Consider the following 23406-nt stretch of genomic DNA (forward strand, 5'->3'; position numbering starts at 1 on the left):
GAGGGCCTGCTACCTTGAGAACTTCCCACTTCACCCCGCCCCCGCCCTGGGCACATACATTTTCCTGCTCCATGAGGGATCCTTGTCCCTGCCCTCCCTGCCCTGTAGAGATAGGAGTTGCTCTTACTTACTTGATCAAATACACATCATACTTCCCAGCAGAGCGGCCAGATTTCCTTTGCTTAAGCTTCCGTGTCCAGCCTTCAGGCAGGGTGGGGTCATCATACATGGGTCCCCGGTCACGGATGATGGAGCGCCGCTGTTTGGGGGAGGCAGAAGCTTCCGGCACAGCCGGGGCGGAGCCCGACCCTTCTGATGTCTCTGCTTTGCCTGCCTCTGCGGGCTCAGCAGAGTGGTGGGCTGATGGCTGCACGGGCTCATGCTTGCCCTCTTTCTCTTCTTTCTTATCTTTCTTCACCTTTTTAAACTTGAGGGGTTTGTCCTTGAGGCCCTGGAGGTCCTGGTCTTCTGACTTTTCTTCCCTGAAGTGTTAAACAAGTATGTAAGTACCACAGAGAACATGCCAGTCTGCAGAACAAGTGAGCAGAGGCAGGCTTGGACCCCCACCACATGCAAGGCCCCAGGCCATCATACACTCAGATCTTGATGTCCTTCCCCAGGACAACAGAGACTTGGGCCAAGCTGGGACCCAAATATTTCTTTAGGAATTTGGGCTGTGGGTGGTGCTGGCCGGTGTGCCTGACCTGCACTGTGGCCACCCACAAGTCTCCTAGCACTGCAGGAGAATCAGAGCCCTTTCCTCTGAGCGGAAACACTGCGGCTCCTGAGCATACCACCCCAGCATGAGTCGCACTTCAAGGGACTCTGGGCTCGATGGCTGACAAGAGGCCGTCGACTGCTGGAAAGGGAGCCAAATGGGGGAGGGGGTCTCCTTTGTGAAGGCCGGGGCTTGGGTGTCTTTTTGGTTTTCTAGAATGAATGCTCAATGAGGCACACAGTACAGTGTCATGGAAAGCACACACAGGTTTGGAGCCAGCCAACCTGCACTGAAATCCTTTGCCGCTTTCCAAACATGAACCCAGCAAATGACCTCAGCATTCTGTGCTTCAGTTTCCTTATCTTGACAACAGGTAACCCCATCTAGGCATCCTTACTGTGAGCATCACAGGAGAAAAGGCACAATGGCACTATGTAAATATCAGCTAACTCAGGCCACAGGAAACTACCGCCTAGGGTCCTGGGGGTGATAAGACAAGTGGTCCCAGGTGGCGTGAGCCTCTAACACAACATGTTCCCTGATGAGGAATGGCCTCGGCCACAGCAGATGCGGAGGGAAGAGCAAGGAAAAAGGTGTGGTCCAGGCAGAGCCATACATCCCCTTCCTGCCGGTGCAGAAGAGCACCCTACCTATTCTAGTGTGGGAGGCTTCCCCATTCTTTTCTGGTGACCGAAGCAGCTCCTTCTCTACACATCACTTTGGCCTGGTGGGGTCTCGTCAGAAATGGCCACCGTGAGGCCCCATGCCCCAGCATCAGTATCTGGCCATGATGCTCTAGTACTCTGTCGAGTATGCCACCGTGAAACCTCCTAGGACTCCAGAGCCTCTGCAACAACAGGGGCAGCTTGGAAAGAAGCAGCAGCCACCTGCGAGTCCCTTCGTTAGCAGTTCATTCTGGAAAAGAGCATGACTACTCCCACCCTCCGTGTTCTCAGCCCCACAACTCCCCTGTCCCATGTGGTTCACATCAGTGCTAGTCACTGCCTTGCGGCTGGTCTACCCCAAGAGACTTCCCCTCTTGTCTACACTGCACAGACTGTGCAATGAGGGCACCATGGCACTCACTGGCAAGCATCCTTAGGAAACCAGAACTCAAATGATGTAGGGAAGTTACCGAAGGCTGCTTAGTGCTGGGACTCAGAAGCTGCAAGGACGTATCTCTCCAGAACCATCAGGTCAGGTGTAGGGAGGCAAGAGACGTTCCAATCTAGTGACAAGGTCTTAGAGTGAGGGAATGTCTTGTCCCCACCATGACTCACCCCTGAGTTCCTCCCTATCCTGTATCTTCCTCCAGAAGTTTAGGGCCCAGAGTGTGGCTGCCAGAGTCACCTAGAGCCACTGCATACACAAAGGCATCCTACAACCCACAGGGCAGTCTTTCTTGCTGTAAAGAGAGGTCCCTAATCTGTCCCAGCACAGAGCTCACCTTTTTTTTTTTTTTGAGATGGAGTTTCGCTCTGTTGCCGATGGCATAATATTGGCTCATCGCAACCTCCGCCTGCCGGGTTCAAGTTATTCTCCTGCCTCAGCCTCCGGAGTAGCTGGGATTACAGGCGTGTGCTACCATGCCAGGCTAATTTTTGTATGTTTAGTGGAGACGGGGTTTCACCATGTTGGGCAGGCTGGTCTCGAACTCCTGACCTCAGGTGATCGACCCGCCTCAGCCTCCCAAAGTGCTGGGATTACAGGCGTGAGCCACCGTGCCCAGCCAGAGCTTCCTTTTCAAGTCTCTGAGTCTTACAGCTCTCAATGGGAAATGACGAAGAACCCTGGAAAGCTAGGTGTGGCCTGTTGCCCACCAGAGATCAGCCTTTGAGAATGGACCCCTAGGCAGCTCCCCAGCTCCCCATAAAGGAGGGAGGGAAGGGGAGCCACCAGCAGAGTGGGCCAAGAAAGCAGACAGATGGGAATCGCTACTTCTACACAATCCATCATGGCACTGCCTAATGCCAGGGCTGCTCCCTGGAACCCGGATGGTCCTAATGTCAGAGAAAAACAGTGAACTAATGGGAAAGATCTGGCTTCTTTGAAACTCTCATTTGCATTTCCCAAATACCTTAATCACCATGAGGTCAAACTATAAACCTAAACATGACATAAGGCATGCCTTCTAGAAATCTATGCTAAAGAGACACCTCCAGAAATCTCAAAGAACATATGCATGATGTTATTTGCTACAACATTATTTTTACTAGCCAAAGGCTTCCAATACCCCTGATCCCTATTACCAGGGCACTTGCTGAATAAACTTATGGTGCGCCCACACACTGGAGTACTGTGCAGATCCAAAGGGACTAAACAAGAGCTCTAAGAACTGCGATGGAGTCATTTCCAGGATCCACTGTGAAGCAAAGGGAGCAAAGCGCAAACGTATCTACTGCATTCTACCAAAGAAAGAAGCGGGGGTATTAAGGAAGGACACACCAGGAACTAATGAAATTGATTCCCTGCATGGGGTAGGGGGAAAAAGGTGAGGGTACAGGCACAGGAGTGAGGCCTAGCTGAACATGCCTCAGTGTAATTCTGACTTCTGAATCATGTAAATGTTTATATTACCCAAAATAAAATTCAAACTAAAAGTAACAAAACCTTATTACACTTAATGCAAATAAAAACAAATGAGTTTGGGCCAGGCATGGTAGCTTCAGCCTACAATCCCAGCACTTTGGGATGCTGAGGCGGGAGGATTACTTGAGCCCAGGAGTCTGAGGCTGCAGTGAGCCATGACTACATCACTGCACTCCAGCCTGAGCGACAGAGCAAGACCCTGTCTCTCTCTCTTTTTTTTTTTTTTTGAGACAGAGTCTTGCTAGAGTGCCATGGCGTGATCTCGGCTCACTGCAACCTCCGACTCCTGAGTTCAAGCGTTCTCCTGCCTCAGCTTCCCGAGTAGCTGGGATTACAGGTACCTGCCATCACGCCCGGCTAATTTTTGTATTTTTAGCAGAGACGGGGTTTCACCATGCTGGCCAGGTTGGTCTTGAATTCCTGACCTCAGGCGATCCACCCACCTTGGCTTCCCAAAGTGCCGGGATTACAGGCATGAGACACCACGCCTGGCCGAGACCCTGTCTCTTAAAAAAAAAAAAGAAAAGAAAAGAAAAAAGAAAAGAAACAAATTTAATTCTATATCAAATTGACAATATACCACAGAGAAAAGATTTATTTCAAATGACTTTTGACTACAGTGCTCTCGAAACCTGTAGTGGGACATATTCTAAGGCCAACAATAACACTCCAGGGGCAGTAAACACACTAGATTGGCTCCCAGGAGAGATATGTGATTCTGCTTCTGGGGCATCTTGTGCCAGAAAGCCCGGGGAGTGCAAGAGAAAAACAGGGAGGGCCCATGAGAGGCCTCTAGCAGTGGTCCAGGTGTGGCCCAGGGTGGGGGCAGTTGAGGATTTGGGGCTGGTCTAGGTGGTGAAGCAACAGAGCTCGCAGGTGGATTAGTGTGGGGGTGAGGGGCAGGGGTGAGTCAGGGACCATGTCCAAAGCCTGGGAAGATGGTGGTGCCACTGATTGAGAAGGAAAAGACTGAGGGGCCGGCTGGGTGCAGTGGCTCTCACCTGTAATCCCAGCACTTTGGGAGGCTGAGGCAGGTGGATCACCTGAGGTCTGGAGTTCGAGCCCAACCTGGCCAACATGGTGAAACTCCGTCTCTACTAAAAATACAAAAATGAGCCGGGTGTGGTGGCAGGTGCCTGTAAGTCACAGCTACGTGGAAGGCTGAGGGAGAAGAATCGCCTGAACCCAGGAGGCAGAGGTCGCAGTGAGCTGAGATCGCAAGACTCCGTCTCAAAAAACAAAAACAAAAACAAAACCACTGGAGCAGCGGGGGAGCAACACCCACAGAGACAGTTATACCATCAAGTAGAGAAAACAGTTCTTCAGCTACTCGCTAGAAAGGGGGGAAACCCCGCTGTGATCAGATTCTGAGTTGGGCCTGAATGAAAATGAACTGTCTGCTTGGGGTTTTAAAGGCTTTTTATTGTGGTAAAATATACAAAACAGGTCAGGTGTGGTGGCTTACACTTGTAATCCCAGCACTTTGGGAGGTGAGGCAGGTGGATCGCTTGAGCTCAGGAGTTTGAGACCAGCCTGGGCAACATAGCAAAACCCTGTCTCTACAAAAAAAAAAAAAAAAAAAAAATTAGCTGGGCGTGGTGGTGTGTGCCTGTAATCCTAGCTACTCGGGAGGCTGAGGCAGGAGGATCACTTGAGCCTAGGAAGTTGAGGCTGCAGTGAGCCGTTGATCATGCCACTGCACTCCTGCCTGGGCGAACGAACCAGACACATATATGTCTCAAAAAAAAATACATATATATATATATACACAAAACAAAGTTTACCTTTTTAACTATTTCTAAGTGTACAATGAATGAACTCTTTTTTTTTTTTTTTTTTTGAGACGGAGTCTTGCTCTGTCACCCATGCTGGAGTGTGGTGGCGCAATCTCGGCTTACTGCATACAGGCTCTGCCTCCCTCCTGAGTTCAAGCGATTCTCCTGCCTCAGCCTCCCGAGTAGCTGAGATTACAGATGCGCGCCACCACGCCCAGCTAATTTTTGTATTTTTAGTAGAGATGGGGTTTCGCCATGTTGGCCAGGCTGGTCTTGAACTCCTGACCTCAGGTGATCCACCCACCTGGGCCTCTCAAAGTGCTGGGATTATAGGTGTGAGCCACCATGCCTGGCCCTAAATGAACTTTTAAGAGCACCGAAGATGGGAAATAAAGGGTCTTTAACTCTACTGTAATATTCTAGTTCTTTCTAATGGAAATTACTTGAAGCAAATATAGTATGATGATTTTCAATTCCGTGCAATGAAAGGCACATGGGTGTTTGTTAATTTGCTGGCTGCTACTTTTATAATTAAAGACAAATTTCAAAAAACCCACAAAGAAGCCTGGATTGTGCTGGGTGTGGAGTGCAGGTAAAAATGATAAAAAACGTGGATGGAGCTGGAGTCCATTGTCTTCAGTGACACAGCTCAGACACAGAAAGTCAAATACCGTACGTTCTCACTTAGAAGCAGGAGCTGAATAGCATGTGCACACGGACAGAGTGAGGAATGGCAGACACTGGAGAGACTGGGAAGGGTGGGAGGGGGTGAGGGATGAGACATTACTTAACGGGTACAATGTCCACTATTCAGGTGATGATTACACTGAAAGCTCAGACTTCACTACTATACAATATATCCACGCAACAAAACTGCACTTGTACCCTTTAAATTTAACAAATAAAAAACAATGATAGAAAACAGGTATTCCAAATGAGTTTACCCTTAGCCCAGAGGGCCTGCCCAGTCCCAGGGTGACCTGGGCATTTGCACACCCTCACTAAGCCTTCACTGCAGGACCCAAGGGAGGGAGGCTGGGCTAGGGTGCCAGGTGACTCCCCAAGGCTGTCCCCCAGGGGGTTTATGGTGTTTGCCGAAACACAAACTTTTTCAAAGAAACCTGCCAGGTGTGGTGGCTCATGCCTATAATCCCAGCACTTTGGGAGGCCGAGGCAGGTGGATCACCTGAGGTCAGGAGTTCGAGACCAGCCTGGCCAACATGGCGAAAACCCCATCTCTATTAAAAATACAAAAATTAGCTGGGCATGGTGGTGCATGCCTGTAATCCCAGTTACTCAGGAGGCTGAGGCAGGAGAATCACTTGAACCCGGGAGGCAGAGGTTGCAGTGAGCCGAAATCGTGCCACTGCACTCCAGCCTGGGTGACAGAGTGAGACTCCATCTCAAAAACAAACAAACAAACAAACAAACAAAAAACAAAAACAAAAAAACCCCATACACCTCTCTTCATCCTCCCTCTAATCAGAACCCCCCCCCCCACAATCTTGATTACGAGGGGAACTAAATAGCTAGTTCACAAGTTCATACATTTTACAGTTGAAGTATCCTCAGAAAAACCACCTATTCAACTCCTGAGTGTTACAGATGGAAAAAAAGAAGTTCGACTAGACAGAGGAACTTGTCTGAGATCACTGTGAGTCAAAAACACACGTGTCTGTTCACCAACTGCCTTCGTCCTGAGCCAGATCCTGCAGCATCCTTCCACCTCCAAGAACTCACAGTTTGGAAGGGAGGACAAATAGGTAACTACAACATCGTTCCAGCCTCCCTTCCCCCTGAAGAAAGCTTGCTCCAGGCACAGTGGAAGCACAGGGGTGTGGATAATGAATCAGGAGTGAGTGGGCTGTCAGGGCTTATGAGTTCCACAGGTGGGACAGAGGGCTCAGGGCATGCCAGGCCAGATGGGCAGAGGCGGCACTATCAACATGGTTATAGCTCCCACCCTATCACCCGTGTGACTCCCCTCCCTCGAGGAAAAAGTGACCAATGATGCCCACCCTATGTCACCAGAGGCTCTGGGCCTAACCCTGTCACCCCCTCCCACCTTTTCATTTGGAGAACTTTCAGGTTCATCTGGAGAACTTTCATCTTTCAGGTTCAGTTAAGATGGCACTTCTAGACCGGGCGCAGTGGCTCATGCCTGTAATCCCAACACCTTAGGAGGCCGAGGTGAGCAGATCACTTGAGGCCAGGAGTTTAAGACCAGCCTGGCCAACACGGCAAAACTCCGCCTCTACTAAAAATACAAAATATTTGCCGGGTGTGGTGGTGTGCGCCTGTGGTCCCAGCTACTCGGGGACTGAGGCATGAGAATCGCTTGAACCTGGGAGGCGGAGGCTGCAGTGAGTTGAGATAGTGCCATTGCACTCCAGACCAGGCGATAGAACAAGATTCCACTTCCCCCCAAAAAAAAAAAGATGGCACTTCTGAGACACCTTCCCTGCTCCTGCCTCCCTCCCTGCTCTATCAGCCAGGGCACCCGAGCCCTCAGTGTACTTAGAACACCCCACTGTGCGTGCCAACCCCCATCTCCCCGCTTAATGCATAATGCCAGGCACAGGTGCAACCCTTACTCAACACATGCTGGATGAATAACCACAACACGGACGCAGCGCTCCACGTGCTTCTTCTGATGGCTGGAGACCTTCGACCGTAAGCTTCTAGCAAGGAGAGGCTAGCTCAGTGCTGAAAAAAAGGTGGGCTCTGAATTGGTGAATAAACAAATGATGAGTTTGGGACATATCAGTAGTCCGTTGGACACTGGTGGCTTGGAGATGGCGGAAGATGAGGTGGAGGAAGTCACTGAGGAGGGCCTCGGTGCCCCAGGGACAGTAGCATGGAGGATGGTTACGCCAGAGGATGGATCGACTTCTAGCCATGTGGTGGTCAGGTATGCAGACACCTCTCCTGCTGAAACAACTACAACTGCCAAACTGAGTATCTTACAGAAGCTGCTAGAGAAGCCACCCACAAGCTGGCAAGAAAGGAAGGAATACACAGGCTGAAGGGCAAATAAAAGTACGGGGCCCTTTTCTGTGGAGAAATCTGGCAGGCACCACCTTAACACACGACCAAACTGAGCTCAGGCCCCTCAGTGCTGCTGAGATGAACCAGCATCACGAGTAGGAGACTGAAGCTTACCGTGAGGAGACAGCAGGAAGAGTCCAGAGAGGGCGTGCCATGCAACCACGGTCTGGACTCCTCAAGATGATGAGAGAAAACAAGGGGGTGGGGGAACATTTCTGATAAAGGAGACTGAAGGGATGACACAATCGAATACAACACACAGTCCTGGACTCTGCATTCCAGGCTCAAAGGCTCTAAAAAAGGCATTTATGGGGTATGTGGAGAAATGTAAGGTTCTGTGTTAGCTCATTGCTAAACTTCCTGAGTGTCTTAACTGTACTGTCTGCTCTTAGGAAAGGCATGCTTAAACGTTTAGGAGTGAAACAGCACGAGGACTATGACTAACTCTCAAGTGATCAATGGGCTAGGGGAAATACAGTGCCAATATGGTAACATGTTTAAAAGAAGGGAGATGACATCAATATAATCAGAAGCTGTGCCAACTGACAGTAATATTTTGAAGCAGTGGTAGGCAAGCTTTTTAACAATTAAAGAGAATGCCTTCATATTACACAAAGACATTAAGAAAAAAAGCTGAAGGCTGGGCACGGAGGCTCACACCTGTAATCCCAGCACTTTGGGAGGCTGAGGTGGGCGGATCACGAGGTCAGTTCGAGGCCATCCTGACCAACATGGTGAAACCCCGTCTCTACTAAAAATAAAAAATTAGCCAGGTGTGGTGGCGCGCACAAAGGGACCGGGGCGGTGCTGGCGGCGATGCCAACAGACCTCAGTGTACTGTGGGGTTCTTTCAGCCAGAACTGTTCATGGTTTCATCAGTGAGCTCCAGTTACCACACCACACAAGTTTGGAGTGATCCACCCCGCCCCAGTTTTTCCTGCACGAACTCATGTTTTTATTGTGTGATTTACAGAACACAAGATCTTTTTCTAAGAATGCACACATCACACGTTGAAGCAGAAAGGCCTTTACAAAATCTTAAAATACCTACAAAATATGAAGTAAGGCTCTTAAGAAATAAAATATTCAATGATTTTGCTGCTAGAATGCAAACATTAGATCAAATCCTTCATTTGATCTAGCAAAGGAAAATTAGAGTTGCAGGAATCTTGTTTTCAGGCCAAACCATGACATCCTGAGGGGTCTGATGGCAGGAACTGCCTGCATTTTCCTCATGAATGTGGTCTGCAGTGATCTTGTGAGAAAGGCCCGGAAGGCCGTGCAAATTACAGGGGTACAAGCAACAGCTGGCAGGTGTGGCCAGCCAGGCAACTGCAGTTAAGGAAAGACTACTCAATCCCTGAGGTTTTCAGATTTTACAAAAAGGCAAAAAAGCCAGGTGAACAAGGCAGATGAAAGGTATTTTTCACTTGAATTGGAATCCAGCCCCCTCCCTGTCCCCTGGAGTGAGCTCCAGAGAAACTTCCAGAGCCCCAGCAATATCCCAACCTTTCGTAAATTCACTCATGCTCACCACTTTCAGGAGATGGCATTTCTCAGCACCTTTCACTTCCAGTTATCCCTTGGCACAGCACAAAGAGCTAAACTACCACTCGAGGCAGTTAACCTAAGGGCAGGGTGGTGGCTACAGCTCCAGGTGAACAGTCTGGGACCAGAGGAAATAATTAGCCCCCCTTTGTACTGGCTGCTTCCACCCTAAAGTGTCATCCACATGGTGTTTCCAATTCTTTCTACTTCCAGTATTAGCTGCAGAATCACGGAATCAAGGAGGCTTCTCTGCATGAATCAATAAAGGCTATAGCACTTTGAGACACAAGCTTTGGCCCTTTAAAAATGTGAGAAATCAAACTGGCACAGGCAGAGTGTCTCAGTGGTCTCCAGGGAGCAAGAGAGAATGAGGTTCAGCTTGAAGGCTACAAGGGTGGAGCCTGAGGTTCAGCTGCCCTGCTCTGAATTCGCAGTCCATTTCTTAATCCTCCACTTTTGAGAAGATGCGAGAAACCAGTTATGTTTTGCAAAGCTTAAATAAAATGCAGTTCTTGCCAACCAAAAGCAGAACCCTCCCCAAATACAGGTAACCAGTGCCATACGGCAAATCTCATCTTTATAGATGTGTAAAATGAAAACCGAAACACAAGCCCACCACATACAGGTTAAAAAATTCCTGCTGTGGAGAACAGTTTGGCAGTTTCTCAAATGTTAAACATGGAGTTACCATATGACCTGGCAATTTTACTCCTAGCCATACACTCTCAAAAAGCCACAACTATGCCGGGTGCGGTGGCTCACGTCTGTAATCCCAGCACTTTGGGAGGCTGAGGTGGGTGGATCACCTGAGGTCAGGAGTTTGAGACCAGCCTGGCCAATATGGCGAAACCTTGTCTCTACTAAAAATACAAAAAAATTTAGCCGGGCATGGTGGTGAGTGCTACCTGTAGTCCCAGCTACTCAGGAGACTGAGGCAGGAGAATTGCTTGAACCTGGGAGGTGGAGGTTGCAGTGAGCAGAGATCGTGCCACTGTAATCCAGCCTGGGCGACAGAGCAAGACCTTGTCTCAAAAAACCAAAACAAACAAACAAAAAACCAAAACCAGTAACCAAACAGATATCCGTACACCAGTGTTCATGGCAGCACAGTTTACAACAGCCAAATGGTGGGGGCAACCCAAATATACATTCCCAAGGGATGGGTGGATAATCAAAACCTCATTATCTATAGGATATAATATCATTCAGCCTCAAAAAGGAAAGAAATTCTGACACATGCTACAATGCAGATGAACCTTGAGGACATTACGCTCAGTGAAAGAGGCCAGACACAAAAGGCCAAATAGTGCATAATTCCATTTATAGGAAATGTCCAGAATAGGCAAATCCATAGAGACAGGAAGTGGATGAGTTGTTGCCAGGGGCTGCGGGTAATAAGAGGTGACTGCTCCTGTGTCTGGGGTTTCTTTTGGGTGCTGAAAGTGTTCTGGAATGACACAGAGGCGATGGTTGCACAACTCTGTGAATGTACTAAAAGACACTGAATTGCACATTTTATTTTTAAACAATTTTTTCTGTGAGCCTATGAATTATACTGAAGAATGAATTGTACACTTTAAATGAGTAAATTTCATGGTATGTGAATTATATCTAAATTAAAAAAAAAACATTAAAACAGCAGCTGACCACCAATTATTCTAAATCATAAAGATAGGTTTTGTGATGCCTGGCCAGTGCTCAGAGCCCACACAGCTGTCTCAGAGCAAGTCTATCTGGCTGTGGCACAGAGCCCCGGCAGATAGATGGGCTGTCCGTCTGAGGAAGAGGCCAATGTGGGGACCTATAGTGATACACGACAGACTGGACCAAGCCGACCTGAATGTGAAACTCTGAAGCCCAGGACACAATAACCATGACAATCAGAAAGGAATTTAGTTCAACAAGTTTAATGAGTAGGCATTTAGCCAAGTGGAAGGTTGTTGGCTATTCTGAGGACATTTGATCTTTTTTTTTTAATTGTGGTAAAATACACATAACATAAAATTTATCATTAATAGCATTTAGTACATTCACAATGTCATGCGACCATCACTACTCTCTAGTTCCAAAGACAACCCTTTACCCATTAAGCAGTTGCTCCCCACTCCCACTCCTCTCAGCCCCTGGTAACCACTAATCTATTTGTCTCCACAAATCTGCCTACTGTTGACACTTCATATAAGTGGAATAATACCCTCCCCTGGAAAGCCTGTCTTTTAAAAAATGATTTTCATTTAAAAAAGTTTTTTTGCTTAACACAGTGGCTCATACCTGTAATCTTAGGAAGGCAGAGGCAGGAGGATTGCTTGGGCCCAGGAGTTCGAGACCTGCCTGGGCAACATAGTGAGATCCCGTTATTCACAAAAAGGGGGAGAAAAGACCAGGAAAAAAAAAAATCCCAAAACAAAACAACGAAAAAGTTTTTTTTAGGGAGATAGGGTCTCGCTGTGCTGCCCAGGCTGGGCTCAAGCGATCCTCCTGCCTCAGGCTCTCAAGTAGCTGGGACTACAGATGCGCTACCACGCCCAACTTAGAAACATGTATTTTTTTCAGATTAGCTCATCATTCCCTGGTAACTTCTCCAATGATTTCCCCTTGCATCTTTGCCTCTACATTCTAGCAGGGTTCTCACACTGATCCTACACACAAGTGGTTAGAGACTCACCAGGCCAAGCTCACCTCCAATTCCAAATACCTAGTCCTCAAGGTCCAAGTGGCCTGTTTCCATAGACACTGACACTGTGCATGACTTTTCTGTCCTCAGCTGCTGGCTTTCTCTATTTCTTGTTGATAATGTTTTTTTCTTACCTTTGCATACTTCATGTAAATAAGTTTCACAGACTTTTAACAAAGTGTTGGCTGCTTTTATCGAAGAAGAGAAAATCTGCCAAAATAAATTTTCACCATGAAGGCAACACATTTTGGGGAACAAGAAAGGGCAGAAAGGAGATCTCTTTTACTAGAGAACTCTGCTTAAGGACTGGCTCATTTGATCCAAACATCTCATCAGTAACTTGGAGTGAGTGCCCTTGTTTTCGTCATCTTGCGTCTCACTAGTGTAGGTCAGTCCACATCAGCCTGCCTGACGTACTTGGTTCGTAATGCTGACATCTGAGCCCCCATGTTTATTTCACCCTGATTCTACTGAAATGACCAATGAAATGCAAAACAGGAGGAAATATCTCTATCAATGCCTTCAGAGGAACCGCTGTAGAATGTGGTGTGGCTGGGATCCATGCGAGAGAAGCAGCTCTCACACGATTCCACCACAGTTAAACACATGGGCAAAGGAGGGACCTGCCGGAGGTATGAGGATTCCGTAGCAGAGCCCAAGAAAATCTGCAAGATCAGAGAAACTGGGCCTAAGAGCCAGACTGGCAGAAGTACGGTTTGCCGGTGGCAAATAGAAGGACCTGAACCACCAGTGCCCTGGGTGGAGAGGTCAGTGACAGGCTGGCCAGGTTTTCCTGGGCACTGCTGGGACAGAGAGAGACACCAATATAGAGGAGATTCTACCTGTCTCAAGAATCTGCCAGCAGCACCCTGGGTCCCCACCCTGACTCCAGCTGCTGCCACAGGGGAAGCAGCAGGGACTGAAGCTCCACCCTATAAACAACTCTAGGGACTGGGGATCAAACAAGTACCAACAAATTAGTAACTGTCCTGTGTGCAAATACAAATTAGGTGGAAACTATAATGATTGAACACCAGTCATTCCAGTCAAGATCCCAACTGGAGGCCGGGCGCGATGGCTCAAGCCTGTAATCCCAGCACTCTGGGAGGCTGAGGCGGGCAGAACACGAGGTCAGGAGTTCGAGACCAGCCTGGCCAACACAGTGAAACCCTGTCTCTACTAAAAATACAAAAAAATTTTAGCCGGGTGTGGTGGTGCGTGCCTGTAGTCCCAGCTACTTGGGAGGCTGAGGCAGGAGAATCACTTGAACCCAGGAGGCGGAGGTTACAGTGAGCCGAGATTGTGCCACTGCACTCCAGCCTGGGCAACACAGCAAGACTCTCGTCTCAAAAAAAGAAAAAAGATCTCAACTGGATTTTCTTTGGAATCTGACATTTACCTAGAATAGGCATCTGAGGACAGCCAGAAGGAGTGTGTGTGTGTGTGTGTGTGTGTGTGTGTGTGTGTGTGTGTGTGCGCGGGGGGGGGGGGGGATGGCTTCCTTCTGGTAGCCACTGCTCTAGGGAGTATTTCTCACCATCATGTCACAAAGCACACAACAGGAGCACTCTCACATGGATTAGGGAATTAGATGCAGACCTCCTGCACAACTGCCCTCTTCCAGTCCTAGTAAGATAAGACACAAAAGAAAGGCGGGGAAGGAGAGTGTGAAGGGAAGATTTCAGCACACAAAGGAAAGGGTTGTAATTCAAAGCAGTCTGAGAAAAGACTCCAGAGGACAAAGCAGCAGCAAAGCCAGGCTCCTGCCCCGTCCCCCAGAAACCACCCTAGGGAGCGGACAACGCCCTGGGAATCTGCAGTCAGTAAGCTGGAGAGAAGCAACCAAGTGGGAGTCCTTCACTTTTTCCTTTTAGACCCAGAAACTCCAGCTGGGAGGTGCAGGAGAAATGGCAAAGTGCCCAGTGAGCCAGCCCAGCTCTGTGGGAAGCAACTGCTCTTAGGTATACACAGATTATGGAACCACCCAGAGACTGACGTGCCCCCTATCCCCATGGAAATGGCACACACATCCCTCGTGCAGCTAGAGTGAGCCTTAGTAAGACATCCAACACAGTTCTTAGAACAAAGAGAAGAATCCAGATAGGGCTGAAGACTACATGGCTGCAGCTCCCTCCAGTGTGCAAATCCTCTCCGAATACAAGATAACAAGCCTGCACGCGATAGCTCAGAGGGGAAAACAGCAAGAGAAGATGCCAAGAAACTGGGAAGAGAGAGCCAAGAATTCCTCCACTGTCTCAAAGCAAACAGAACGACTATGCAGAGCCATCCAAGCCTGAGCCAAGATGAAAAGAAGCGACATGGTAACTAGGCAAACATATTATGGCCAGAAGAAAAAAAAGAGGCCCAGGGAGGGAGATGGCACGAGAAAGGCAAAGTCTCCCACCAAGAAGAGAATACACAAGGAAGGGAAAAAAATTCCCCACAACTTCATAAGAACATGTTCCCAATAAAAGAGTTCAAAGATGGGATGATAAAACAGAATAAGATGAAAAGACAAATTTCCAACCTAGAGAAACAAACTGCAGACCAAAACACATCATTATGAAACTAATAAATACATAGAAAAACAGCCAGAAACAGAATATACATAGCTGAAAATCAAATTAGACAAAGTGAATGCAGATGAAAAAGACAAAAGCTAAACCAATTACGGCAAAGCTAATAGCATTGGAAGAGAGACAAAGACAATCCAACATAAGGAATTTGTGTCCCTGAAGTACAGAACTCAACAAATGGAACAGAAGATGCTGTCAAAGATCCATAAGAGAGCTGACCTGAAACAGCAACGACTACATCTGCAGACTGAAAGAATACACCATGTTCCCAGGACAATTTGATAAAGAATGCTCAATAGCAAGCCAGACTCTAGTCAACCTACTCAACTTCAAGGATAAAGAAAGCATTCTTCAGGCACCTTGGGATTCTTCCAAGGGGGAAACATCAGAAGACCAGACATAATGTCTACAAAGTTCTGAGGCAGCTTAGCGCAGTGGTGGTGGGGGAGAGGTCAGAGGTAAATTCAGAGAGATGGACAGGGGCCAAAAGCCTCTCTGAGAAGACGAAATCTGAACACAGATCTGAAGGAAGTGAGTGGTGAGGGAGCAGGTCAAGTAAAGAGGGGTCCAGCCAATGAGGAGCAGCAAGAGCCAAGGCTCTGACTCTAGCAACATTTTGGCAAGTTCCAGGAAGAGCAAGAGCAGTGGGAGCCAGGTGAGCAAGGGAGAGAATGGTAGAGAATGAGCTCAAATAGGCAAGGAGGGATCATGTTCCATGTGGCTGCTGAGGCAGGCCCAGTTACACAATTTGTGGAGCCTGGTGCAAAATGAAAATGCAGGGCCTCTTGTTCAAAAATTAAGAATTTTGAGATGGTGAGAGTAGAGTATTAAACCAAGCCTGGGTTCCAGCAAGCCCATGGGCAGTTACAAAGGCCCATGAAGCTGGCTCTGCTTTCAAGTAATGGACTTCGAGTTTTATTCTGAGAGGGTTTTTCTCAAGGGAGTAACCTGATCTAATAAACATTTTTCAAAGAGCCCATCTGAGGCTGGGCACACTGGTGCACGCCTGTAATCCTGCATTTTGGGAGGCCAAGGCGGGAGGATTGCTTGAGCCCAGGAGTTCGAGACCAGCCTGGGCAACATAGGGAGACCCCAGTCTCTACAAAAAATATAAAAATTAGCCAGGTGTGGTGGTGCATACCTGTGGTCTCAGCTACTTGGGAGGCTGAGGTGGGAGGACTGCTTGAGCCCAGGAGGTTGAGGCTGCAGTGAGTCGTGACTGTGCCATTGCATTCCAGCCTGGGTGACAAAGGGAGACCTTATCTCAAAAAAAAAAAAAAAAAAGCCCATTCTAACTATGGGAAGATATAGAGTAGAGGGAGTGGGGCAGGAGGGCACAAGATGCCACAGGGGGGCTCTGCAGAAGCAGATGTTGGGTCACGGTTTGGGGTGTAAGATGTTCATCAGGAACTGACATCCATGAAGGGAGGTGGGAAGAAGTCAAAGAGAAGGCTCTATAAGGGCCTTGTACCCTTACCTCGCTCAGTCACCAGGGTGCTGTCCTGGAAATGGCGTGACCTTGGGTGAGGAGGCTCTTGCAGCTGAGGCCAGGTGAAGGAACAGCTGGACACTGCCTGCTAACCGGAGTGTCCGCAGGGCATCCAGAGAGGAGAGTGACCTCCGGGTCTGCCACGTGAGACTACTGCAGAGTCTAGGCAGGGACGCAGGGAGCTGGTCTAGGTGCCATCCCTGAAGGGCATGGGCACTGGGACAGCGAAAGGGCGAGAGATCCAGGACTCTGACTTCCGTTTCTCATGTTTTTGATACTGAGGTATTTAGCTTTCTAGAGGCCTAAAGGGCAGCTGGATGTATGAATCTGGAGTTCAGGGGAGAGGTCTGAAGAGCCAGGCGAGTGGGTGAGGGCGTGCTGAATATAAGTGTAAACAACCCTCCCCCTGCTATTTGGAGTTGTGATGAGGAGAAAGAATCAGCAGAGGAGACAGAGAAAGAGGAGTCAGTGCAGAGAAGGAAGATCAGACATATCTGTCAAGATTATTGGTGGCAATCAATAGAAACCAACTCTAGCTGATTTATGCAGACAAGGACTGATGAAAAGCTATTGAAGATGCATGTGGTGATGGTTGCACAATATAAATGTGCTCAATACCACAGAATTGTACACTTAAAAATGGTTAAGGCAGTACATTTTATCTTTTGTGTATTTTACTGCAATTTTTAAAACTAGGGGGAAAAGGCTACTGGGTGATAAGAGAATCCCTAGAGGGTTGGAGGAACAGGTTTGAGTCCAGTTGGCTAGGAACAATACTTCAAATCCTTCTGCCAAGCCAGTCCAAACAGCCAGCACTGCCTGTGCGACCCTGCAAGGCAGCAGCACTGGCCACTGGCACTGTGGCCTAGGAGCTCGTCTTTCCTGCAGCCCCAATGCCAGGAGACACGGCTCTCCTGCCTGGCCCTGCTCCTCCTAGCATGTGAGTCTGACTGGCAGAGGCCCGGGTACATACCTACACCCTCGTGTAGAACTCAGGTAATTTCTTTCTGTAAGGGGCCAGATAGTATTTTCCACCTTGTGGGCCAGACAGTATCTGTCACAACCAGCCCACCTGCTGTTGTACAGGAGAGCAGTCTTGGACAACGCACAAAGGACGGGGTGGAACTGGGTCCTGGTAAAGCTTCATTTACGAAAACAGGCAGTGGGCCGGACTTGGCCCTTGAGATACCGTTTGCCAACTGCTGCCCTGACCGAAAGGGAAGCTAGGCAAATAAGCATCTGGCATTTGCAGTGACTACAATCAGAGGTCGCCAGGCCTCCCATCAACTCGTGAGGTGAGAATTCTCCCAAACCCAGAGGGGGTTCAAGATGTGAGGTGAAATGGCCACCTGGAGAGTATGAGGTACCAGAAGAGACACAAGGAAAGGGCTGAGAAGCAGTGACAGCCACTGATGACTGTTAATATTATTTCATGGAATGTGGAAAAGCAAGTGTTCATGGAGCAAGCTGAGCAAGGAGCAGCAGGCAAGGAAGAGGGCCCATGAGTGGAGAGAACTCTTAGAGAGTTTGGCTAAAAGGAGAAACAGACTGAGCAGGAGCCGAGGAGGTATGAGCTGAAGGGAGCTCAGTTACGATGGTAAATTCTAAAACAAGTTCGTCTGGTGATGGGCACAGTTCACAAGAGGAGGGAAGACCAATGGAGTCCCAGGGGCATCAAACAGTGGTTGACACTGCAAGCTGGGAAGACAGTAAGTCCTCATCATAGGCAGAGCTAAGTTAGAACTCCGTGGGTGGAGTTCCAGTGATGACCAACTCCAGGATACGACCATGGGAATGAGTGGCAGAAGAGACAGGGAAGGAGCCAGGTACTAGGAGGGCGGTCTACATGCGTGTGTGTGCTGGAGTCAGGAACTGGCACGGAATCCTCAATAAGAGGACTGACTGGGGCAGTGAGCAAGCCCACAATCAGGGGTCTGTGGGCCGAGAGGCTGTGTCACAGCCCCCCTATGCCATGCCTGGAGGCACATGGGATCAGAGACCGCTGAGGACTTGGCAGGAGGCACAGGCGTGGAGAGGCAGGGCCTAACCCAGGTGTGTGTGTCGCGGGGGGGAGGGGGGCGGTGGTTAGGCAGGGCTCTTTGGGGAAGAGATACCTGACAGGGTCTTCAAGGATAAGCAGGACAAGGCAAGGCCACAGGGGAAGGAAAGGAGAAGAGAAGGGGACTTGGGCAGGGGAGCCAATGACAAAGGCCAGGAGTGCAAGAAACATGGTACCTGGGAGGAACTACAAGCAGTCCTGGACTGCTGAGGGCTACGTCCATAAGAAAAGCAGCAGCAACAGAAGGGGCCACAAAGAGAAGCAGGAGCCACATGAGGGGCCCTGATGTCACTCAAACACAGGGTGCCACTCTTGGGTTTAAAGCAGGGGAATGAGATTGACGATAGGGATTGTGTGGAAGATAGAGAGGTGGAGGAAAGATCATAAGTTATCATGGGAGTCCCAGAGCAAGGTGAGGGATTGAACCAGGACAGCGGTAGAAGGGATGACAGAAGACAAAAGAGGGACAAACAGTTAAAGAACAATTTGTGGGGCTTGGTGGCTCCCTTGGATGTGGGCAGTGAAGGGCAGGGGCCTGTTGGGTTTCCAGCTTGGGTGACTGGTATGGCTATCAACTGTGACAGAAAACAGTGGACATGGCATTTGTCTATTTGGTCTTCTGATCTACCTTATCTTGAAGGAGACAGGGGTGGTAGGGCGGGCAGTGGGTTGAGAGGAATGGAAGGGAGAAAGAGGGCAGAAATCTCTCAAATATTTTGCACAGTAAAATCTGACTAAAATGCACACACGCCCCACAAGCCTTTTTCTTTTTTTTTTTCCCCCAAGAAGCAAAACAAGTTTTATTTCCACAGTAGTTCCTTTTAGTGCTCTCTGTTGCCACCTAATGGATGGCCTGGTGGAAGAAGCTCAAGAGGTAGCAGCCTAGCCTATTCCACGGCAGAGGAATCAAACCCAGGCAGGGAGAACGGGACTGCACCTGGGTGGGGGAGGACCAAAAGAAGCCCAGCTGCTTCTGGAAGATCATTGGGAGTCTCTTCTGGAAGACCAGGGGCTCTTGGAGCTAAAATAGACGTTCGTTCATTAATAATACCTACTTCAACAACTTAAGATTGTGTTCAGCAGATGCACATCAACCTTGACTTGTCTGTGCTCCCCAAATCAATATGCCTCAATATTGAGGCATATTGAGGCAACAATCTGTAGATATTCATGAAATTGTTTGGTGGGACAAAAATTGTGGGGCACTTGAGCCTAGCTGAACTCAGTTTTAAGTTCTAGCATTTAACACACCACCTCTAAGTTTACGTGTACTTTATGAGTGCAGGAATGCAACAAAAAAATCTAGTGTAAAGTCCTGGCCCTCAGGGCAAAGCAAGGGAACTACAACTCTTGCTGCGAACTGCCTTCCTCCCACAGATGTGGCACATTCACAAATCACATTCATTGAACAAGAAATGGAACAAGTGCCACACCAGAGGTGACAAGAAGAGGGGACCATACAATAATAGGTAACTTCCCTGTCACACGACACTGCTTGGAAACAAGGATACAGAGCCCAGCATAGGAGATGGGACAAAATAATGAGGGTCAAGGACCACACCTGGTTTAACTCCCAGTGAAGAGTTTTAGCCAGTAAAGAGCTGCAAGAAGGAAATCACACACCACGAAGAGGCCACTAAGATAAACGCTTGAATCTGATTAAGTTTTCACCTGAAAAGTGTGGGTAAGGACCTTGTTGGGTAGTACAGATTCAGTGAATGAGCCCTCAGATCCTGCTGGATCCCGTGATCAGATAAACAGCAGCTTCTCAGGAACCACTGCATGTGAGGTTAGGGTGAGGGGAGGGACCCGATGGAGATCTAATCCCAGGGGTTTGGTCACAGGGGCTGGCGAATGAGAGGTGGAGACCGGGAACATACGCCACTCAGTTGTTTTTTTTTTTTTTTTTGAGACGGGGTCTCGCTGTGTCACCCAGGCTGGAGTGCAGTGGCACCATCTCGGCTCACTGCAACCTCCGCCCCCCAGGTTCAAGCGATTCTCCTGCCTCAGCCTCCCAAGTAGCTCGGATTACAGGCGCCTGCCACTGCGCCTGGCTAGTTTTTCTATTTTTAGTACAGACGGGGTTTCACCATCTCGGCCAGGCTGGTTTTGAACTCCTGACCTCGTGATCCACCCACCTGGGCCTCCCACAGTGCGGGGATTACAGGCGTGAGCCACTGCGCCTGGCCAGCCACTCTTTTTTTTTTTGAGATGGAGTTTCGCTCTTGTTGGCCGGGCTGGAATGCAATGGCACGATCTCGGCTCACTGCACCCTCCATCTCCCAGGTTCAAGTGATTCTCCTGGCTCAGCCTCCCAAGTAGCTGGGATTACAGGCATGCACCACCACGCCCAGCTAATTTTGTATTTTTAGTAGGGACGGGATTTCTCCATGTTGGTCAGGCTGGTCTTGAACTCCTGACCTCAGGTGATCCACCCGCCTTGGCCTCCCAAAGTGCTGGGATTACAGGCATGAGCCACCATGCCCAGCCTAAGCCACTCTTTTGGAAAGCTCAGCAGAGAAGATGCATGAGGTAATACGACGCGTTAGGTGGCCTTTAAAGGGATGTTTATAGCTTTTCATAACATGGGTGTATTAGTCTGCTCAGGCTATAACAAAATAGTACAGACTGGGGGGCCTATTCAACTGAAATTTCTCACAGTTCTGGAGGCTAGAAGTCCAAGATCAAGGTGTCAGCACATTCAGCCCCTGGTGAGGGCTCTCTTTCTGGCTTGGAGACGGCTGCCTTCTCATTGCATACTCACATGGTGGAGAAAGCAAGCTCTCTGCTGTCTCTTGTTATAAGGACACTAATCTCATCATGGGAAACCCACCCTCCCTCCTGATTTCATCTAAACCTAACCACCTCTCAAATACCCCATCTCCAAATAACATCACATTGGAGGTTTGAGCTTCAACATTGGAATTTTGGGGGACACAAACATTCAGTCCATAACAGTGCTGATGTTTATGTTTTAATGTTAAATGATAACAGCACAGCACAGCAGCACACACACTGTGTGATGCCAATCTGTTTGTTTGTTTGTTTGTTTTTTTAGATAGGGTCTCACTCTGTTGCCTGGGCTATAGCAGTAGCGTGATCACACCTCACTGCAACCTCGACCTCCAGGTTCAAGCAATCCTCCCACCTCAGCCTCTCAAAGTGCTGGGATTCCAGGCATGAGCCACCATGCCTGGCCTCCAATTTGTATTTAATGCCACTGAACTGTACATTTAAAAATGGTAAATTTTAGGTGATGTGTATTTTACTACAATTTTTTTAAAAGTCTAAGAGAAGGCAAGAAAGGAGAAGGAAAATTTAAAAGAACAGAACATATGGAAAAATAGAATGCACAAATATGCTATAAATGAATCTAAATACATCAAAAATCAAATAGATGTTAAAGGACGAAACAGACAATGGATTTTAAAAAAAATCTCGAGGCCGGGCGCGGTGGCTCACGCCTGTAATCCCAGCACTTTGGGAGGCTGAGGCGGGCGGATCACGAGGTCAGGAGATCGAGACCATCCTGGCTGACACGGTGAAACCCCGTCTCTACTAAAAATACAAAAAAAAAAAAAAAAATCAGACACGCGTGGTGGCGGGCACCTGTAGTCCCAGCTACTCTGGAGGCTGAAGCAGGAGAATGGCATGAACCCGGGGGGCGGAGCCTGCAGTGAGCCGAGATCGCGCCACTGCACTCCAGCCTGGGCGACAGAGCAAGACTCCGTCTCAAAAAAAAAAAAAAAAAAAAAATCTAGCTATCAGCTGGGCATGGTGGCTCACGTCTGTAATTCCAACACTTTGGGAGGCTGAGGCGGGTGATCACCTGAGGTGAGGAGTTTGAGACCAGCCTGGCCAACATGGTGAAACCACATCTCTACTAAAAATACAAAATTAGCCGGGTGTGGCGGCGCGTGCCTGTAGTCCCAGCTACTCAGGAGGCTGCGGCAGGAGAATTGTTTTGAACCTGGGAGGTGGAGGTTGCAGTGAGCCGAGATCACGCCATTGCACCCCAGCCTGGGCAACAAGAGCAAAACTCCGTCTCAAAAAAAAAAAAAAAAAAAATCTAGCTATCTGACATTTTCAAAAGCTCCACCTCACCGATGCATAAAGACACAGAAAGGAGGAAAATAAAAAACTGGGATGGCCGGGCGTGGTGGCTCACACCTGTAATCCCAACACTTTTAGAGGCCAAGGCTGGTGAACTGCTTGAGCCCAGGAGTTTGAGACCAGTCTGGGCAACATGGCAAAACCCTGTCTCTACTAAAAATACAAAAACTTAGCCAGGCGCGCTGGTGCAAGCCTGTAATCCCAGCTACTCAGGAGGCTGAGGTGGGAGGACCACTTGAGCCCAGGAGGCGGAGGTTGCAGTGAGCTGAGATTGCACCACTGCACTCCAGACTGGGTGACAGAGGGAGACCCTGTCTCAAAAAAAAAAAAAGAAAAAGAAATAAAAGAAATAATAATTTAAAAAAATAAAATATTAGTATGGTCGCTTCATAATACCAAAGGGTTCAATACACCAGGAATGTGAAACTGTATCTAAAACTGAAAATGTGGCCTCAAAATAAATAATAAAATGACCAAACTCTGTGGAGAAACTGATGTGTCCATCACCACAGTAGGTTTTAACACGTATTCCATCAGTTGATAAATCAAGTAAACAAAATGACAGTAAGAAGAGAAAATACTTTCACAACAAACGGATAAGACAGAGGTAATGAATATATGTAGAATCCTGCACCCATACTTGGTGGTGACATATTCTGTCCACTGGTTGTGGATAATGTGTCATGGAGCACTTCTCAACCAACTGCAAGAACTGGTGTCACACAGACCAAGTTCTTTGATCACAGTGCCATTTAGTTAGAAGTTGATTTTTTCTTTTTTTCTTTTTTTTTTTTTTTTAAGACGGAGTCTTGCTCTT

At 48.4% G+C, this 23406-nt stretch overlaps 1 protein-coding gene across 5 annotated transcripts in view; it reads right to left on the reverse strand.

Annotated features, from left to right (window-relative positions):
• MECP2 (methyl-CpG binding protein 2) overlaps nt 1-23406 on the reverse strand; it is a 75340-nt gene that overhangs the window by 10429 nt on the left and 41505 nt on the right. For 2 of the 5 annotated variants that reach the window (XM_034949724.2, XM_063601474.1), the window contains one exon: nt 132-482. In XM_034949724.2, coding sequence (XP_034805615.1) covers nt 132-482 — 351 coding nt within the window. Of the gene's footprint in view, nt 1-131; nt 483-1853; nt 4014-7676; nt 7795-23406 lie in introns of those variants that run through there. The other 3 variants (XM_055106805.2, XM_063601475.1, XM_063601476.1) reach the window with 3 other exon arrangements.

The sequence above is a fragment of the Pan paniscus genome, chromosome X (genome assembly GCF_029289425.2).
Source record: "Pan paniscus chromosome X, NHGRI_mPanPan1-v2.0_pri, whole genome shotgun sequence".
NCBI classification, from domain to species: domain Eukaryota; kingdom Metazoa; phylum Chordata; class Mammalia; order Primates; family Hominidae; genus Pan; species Pan paniscus.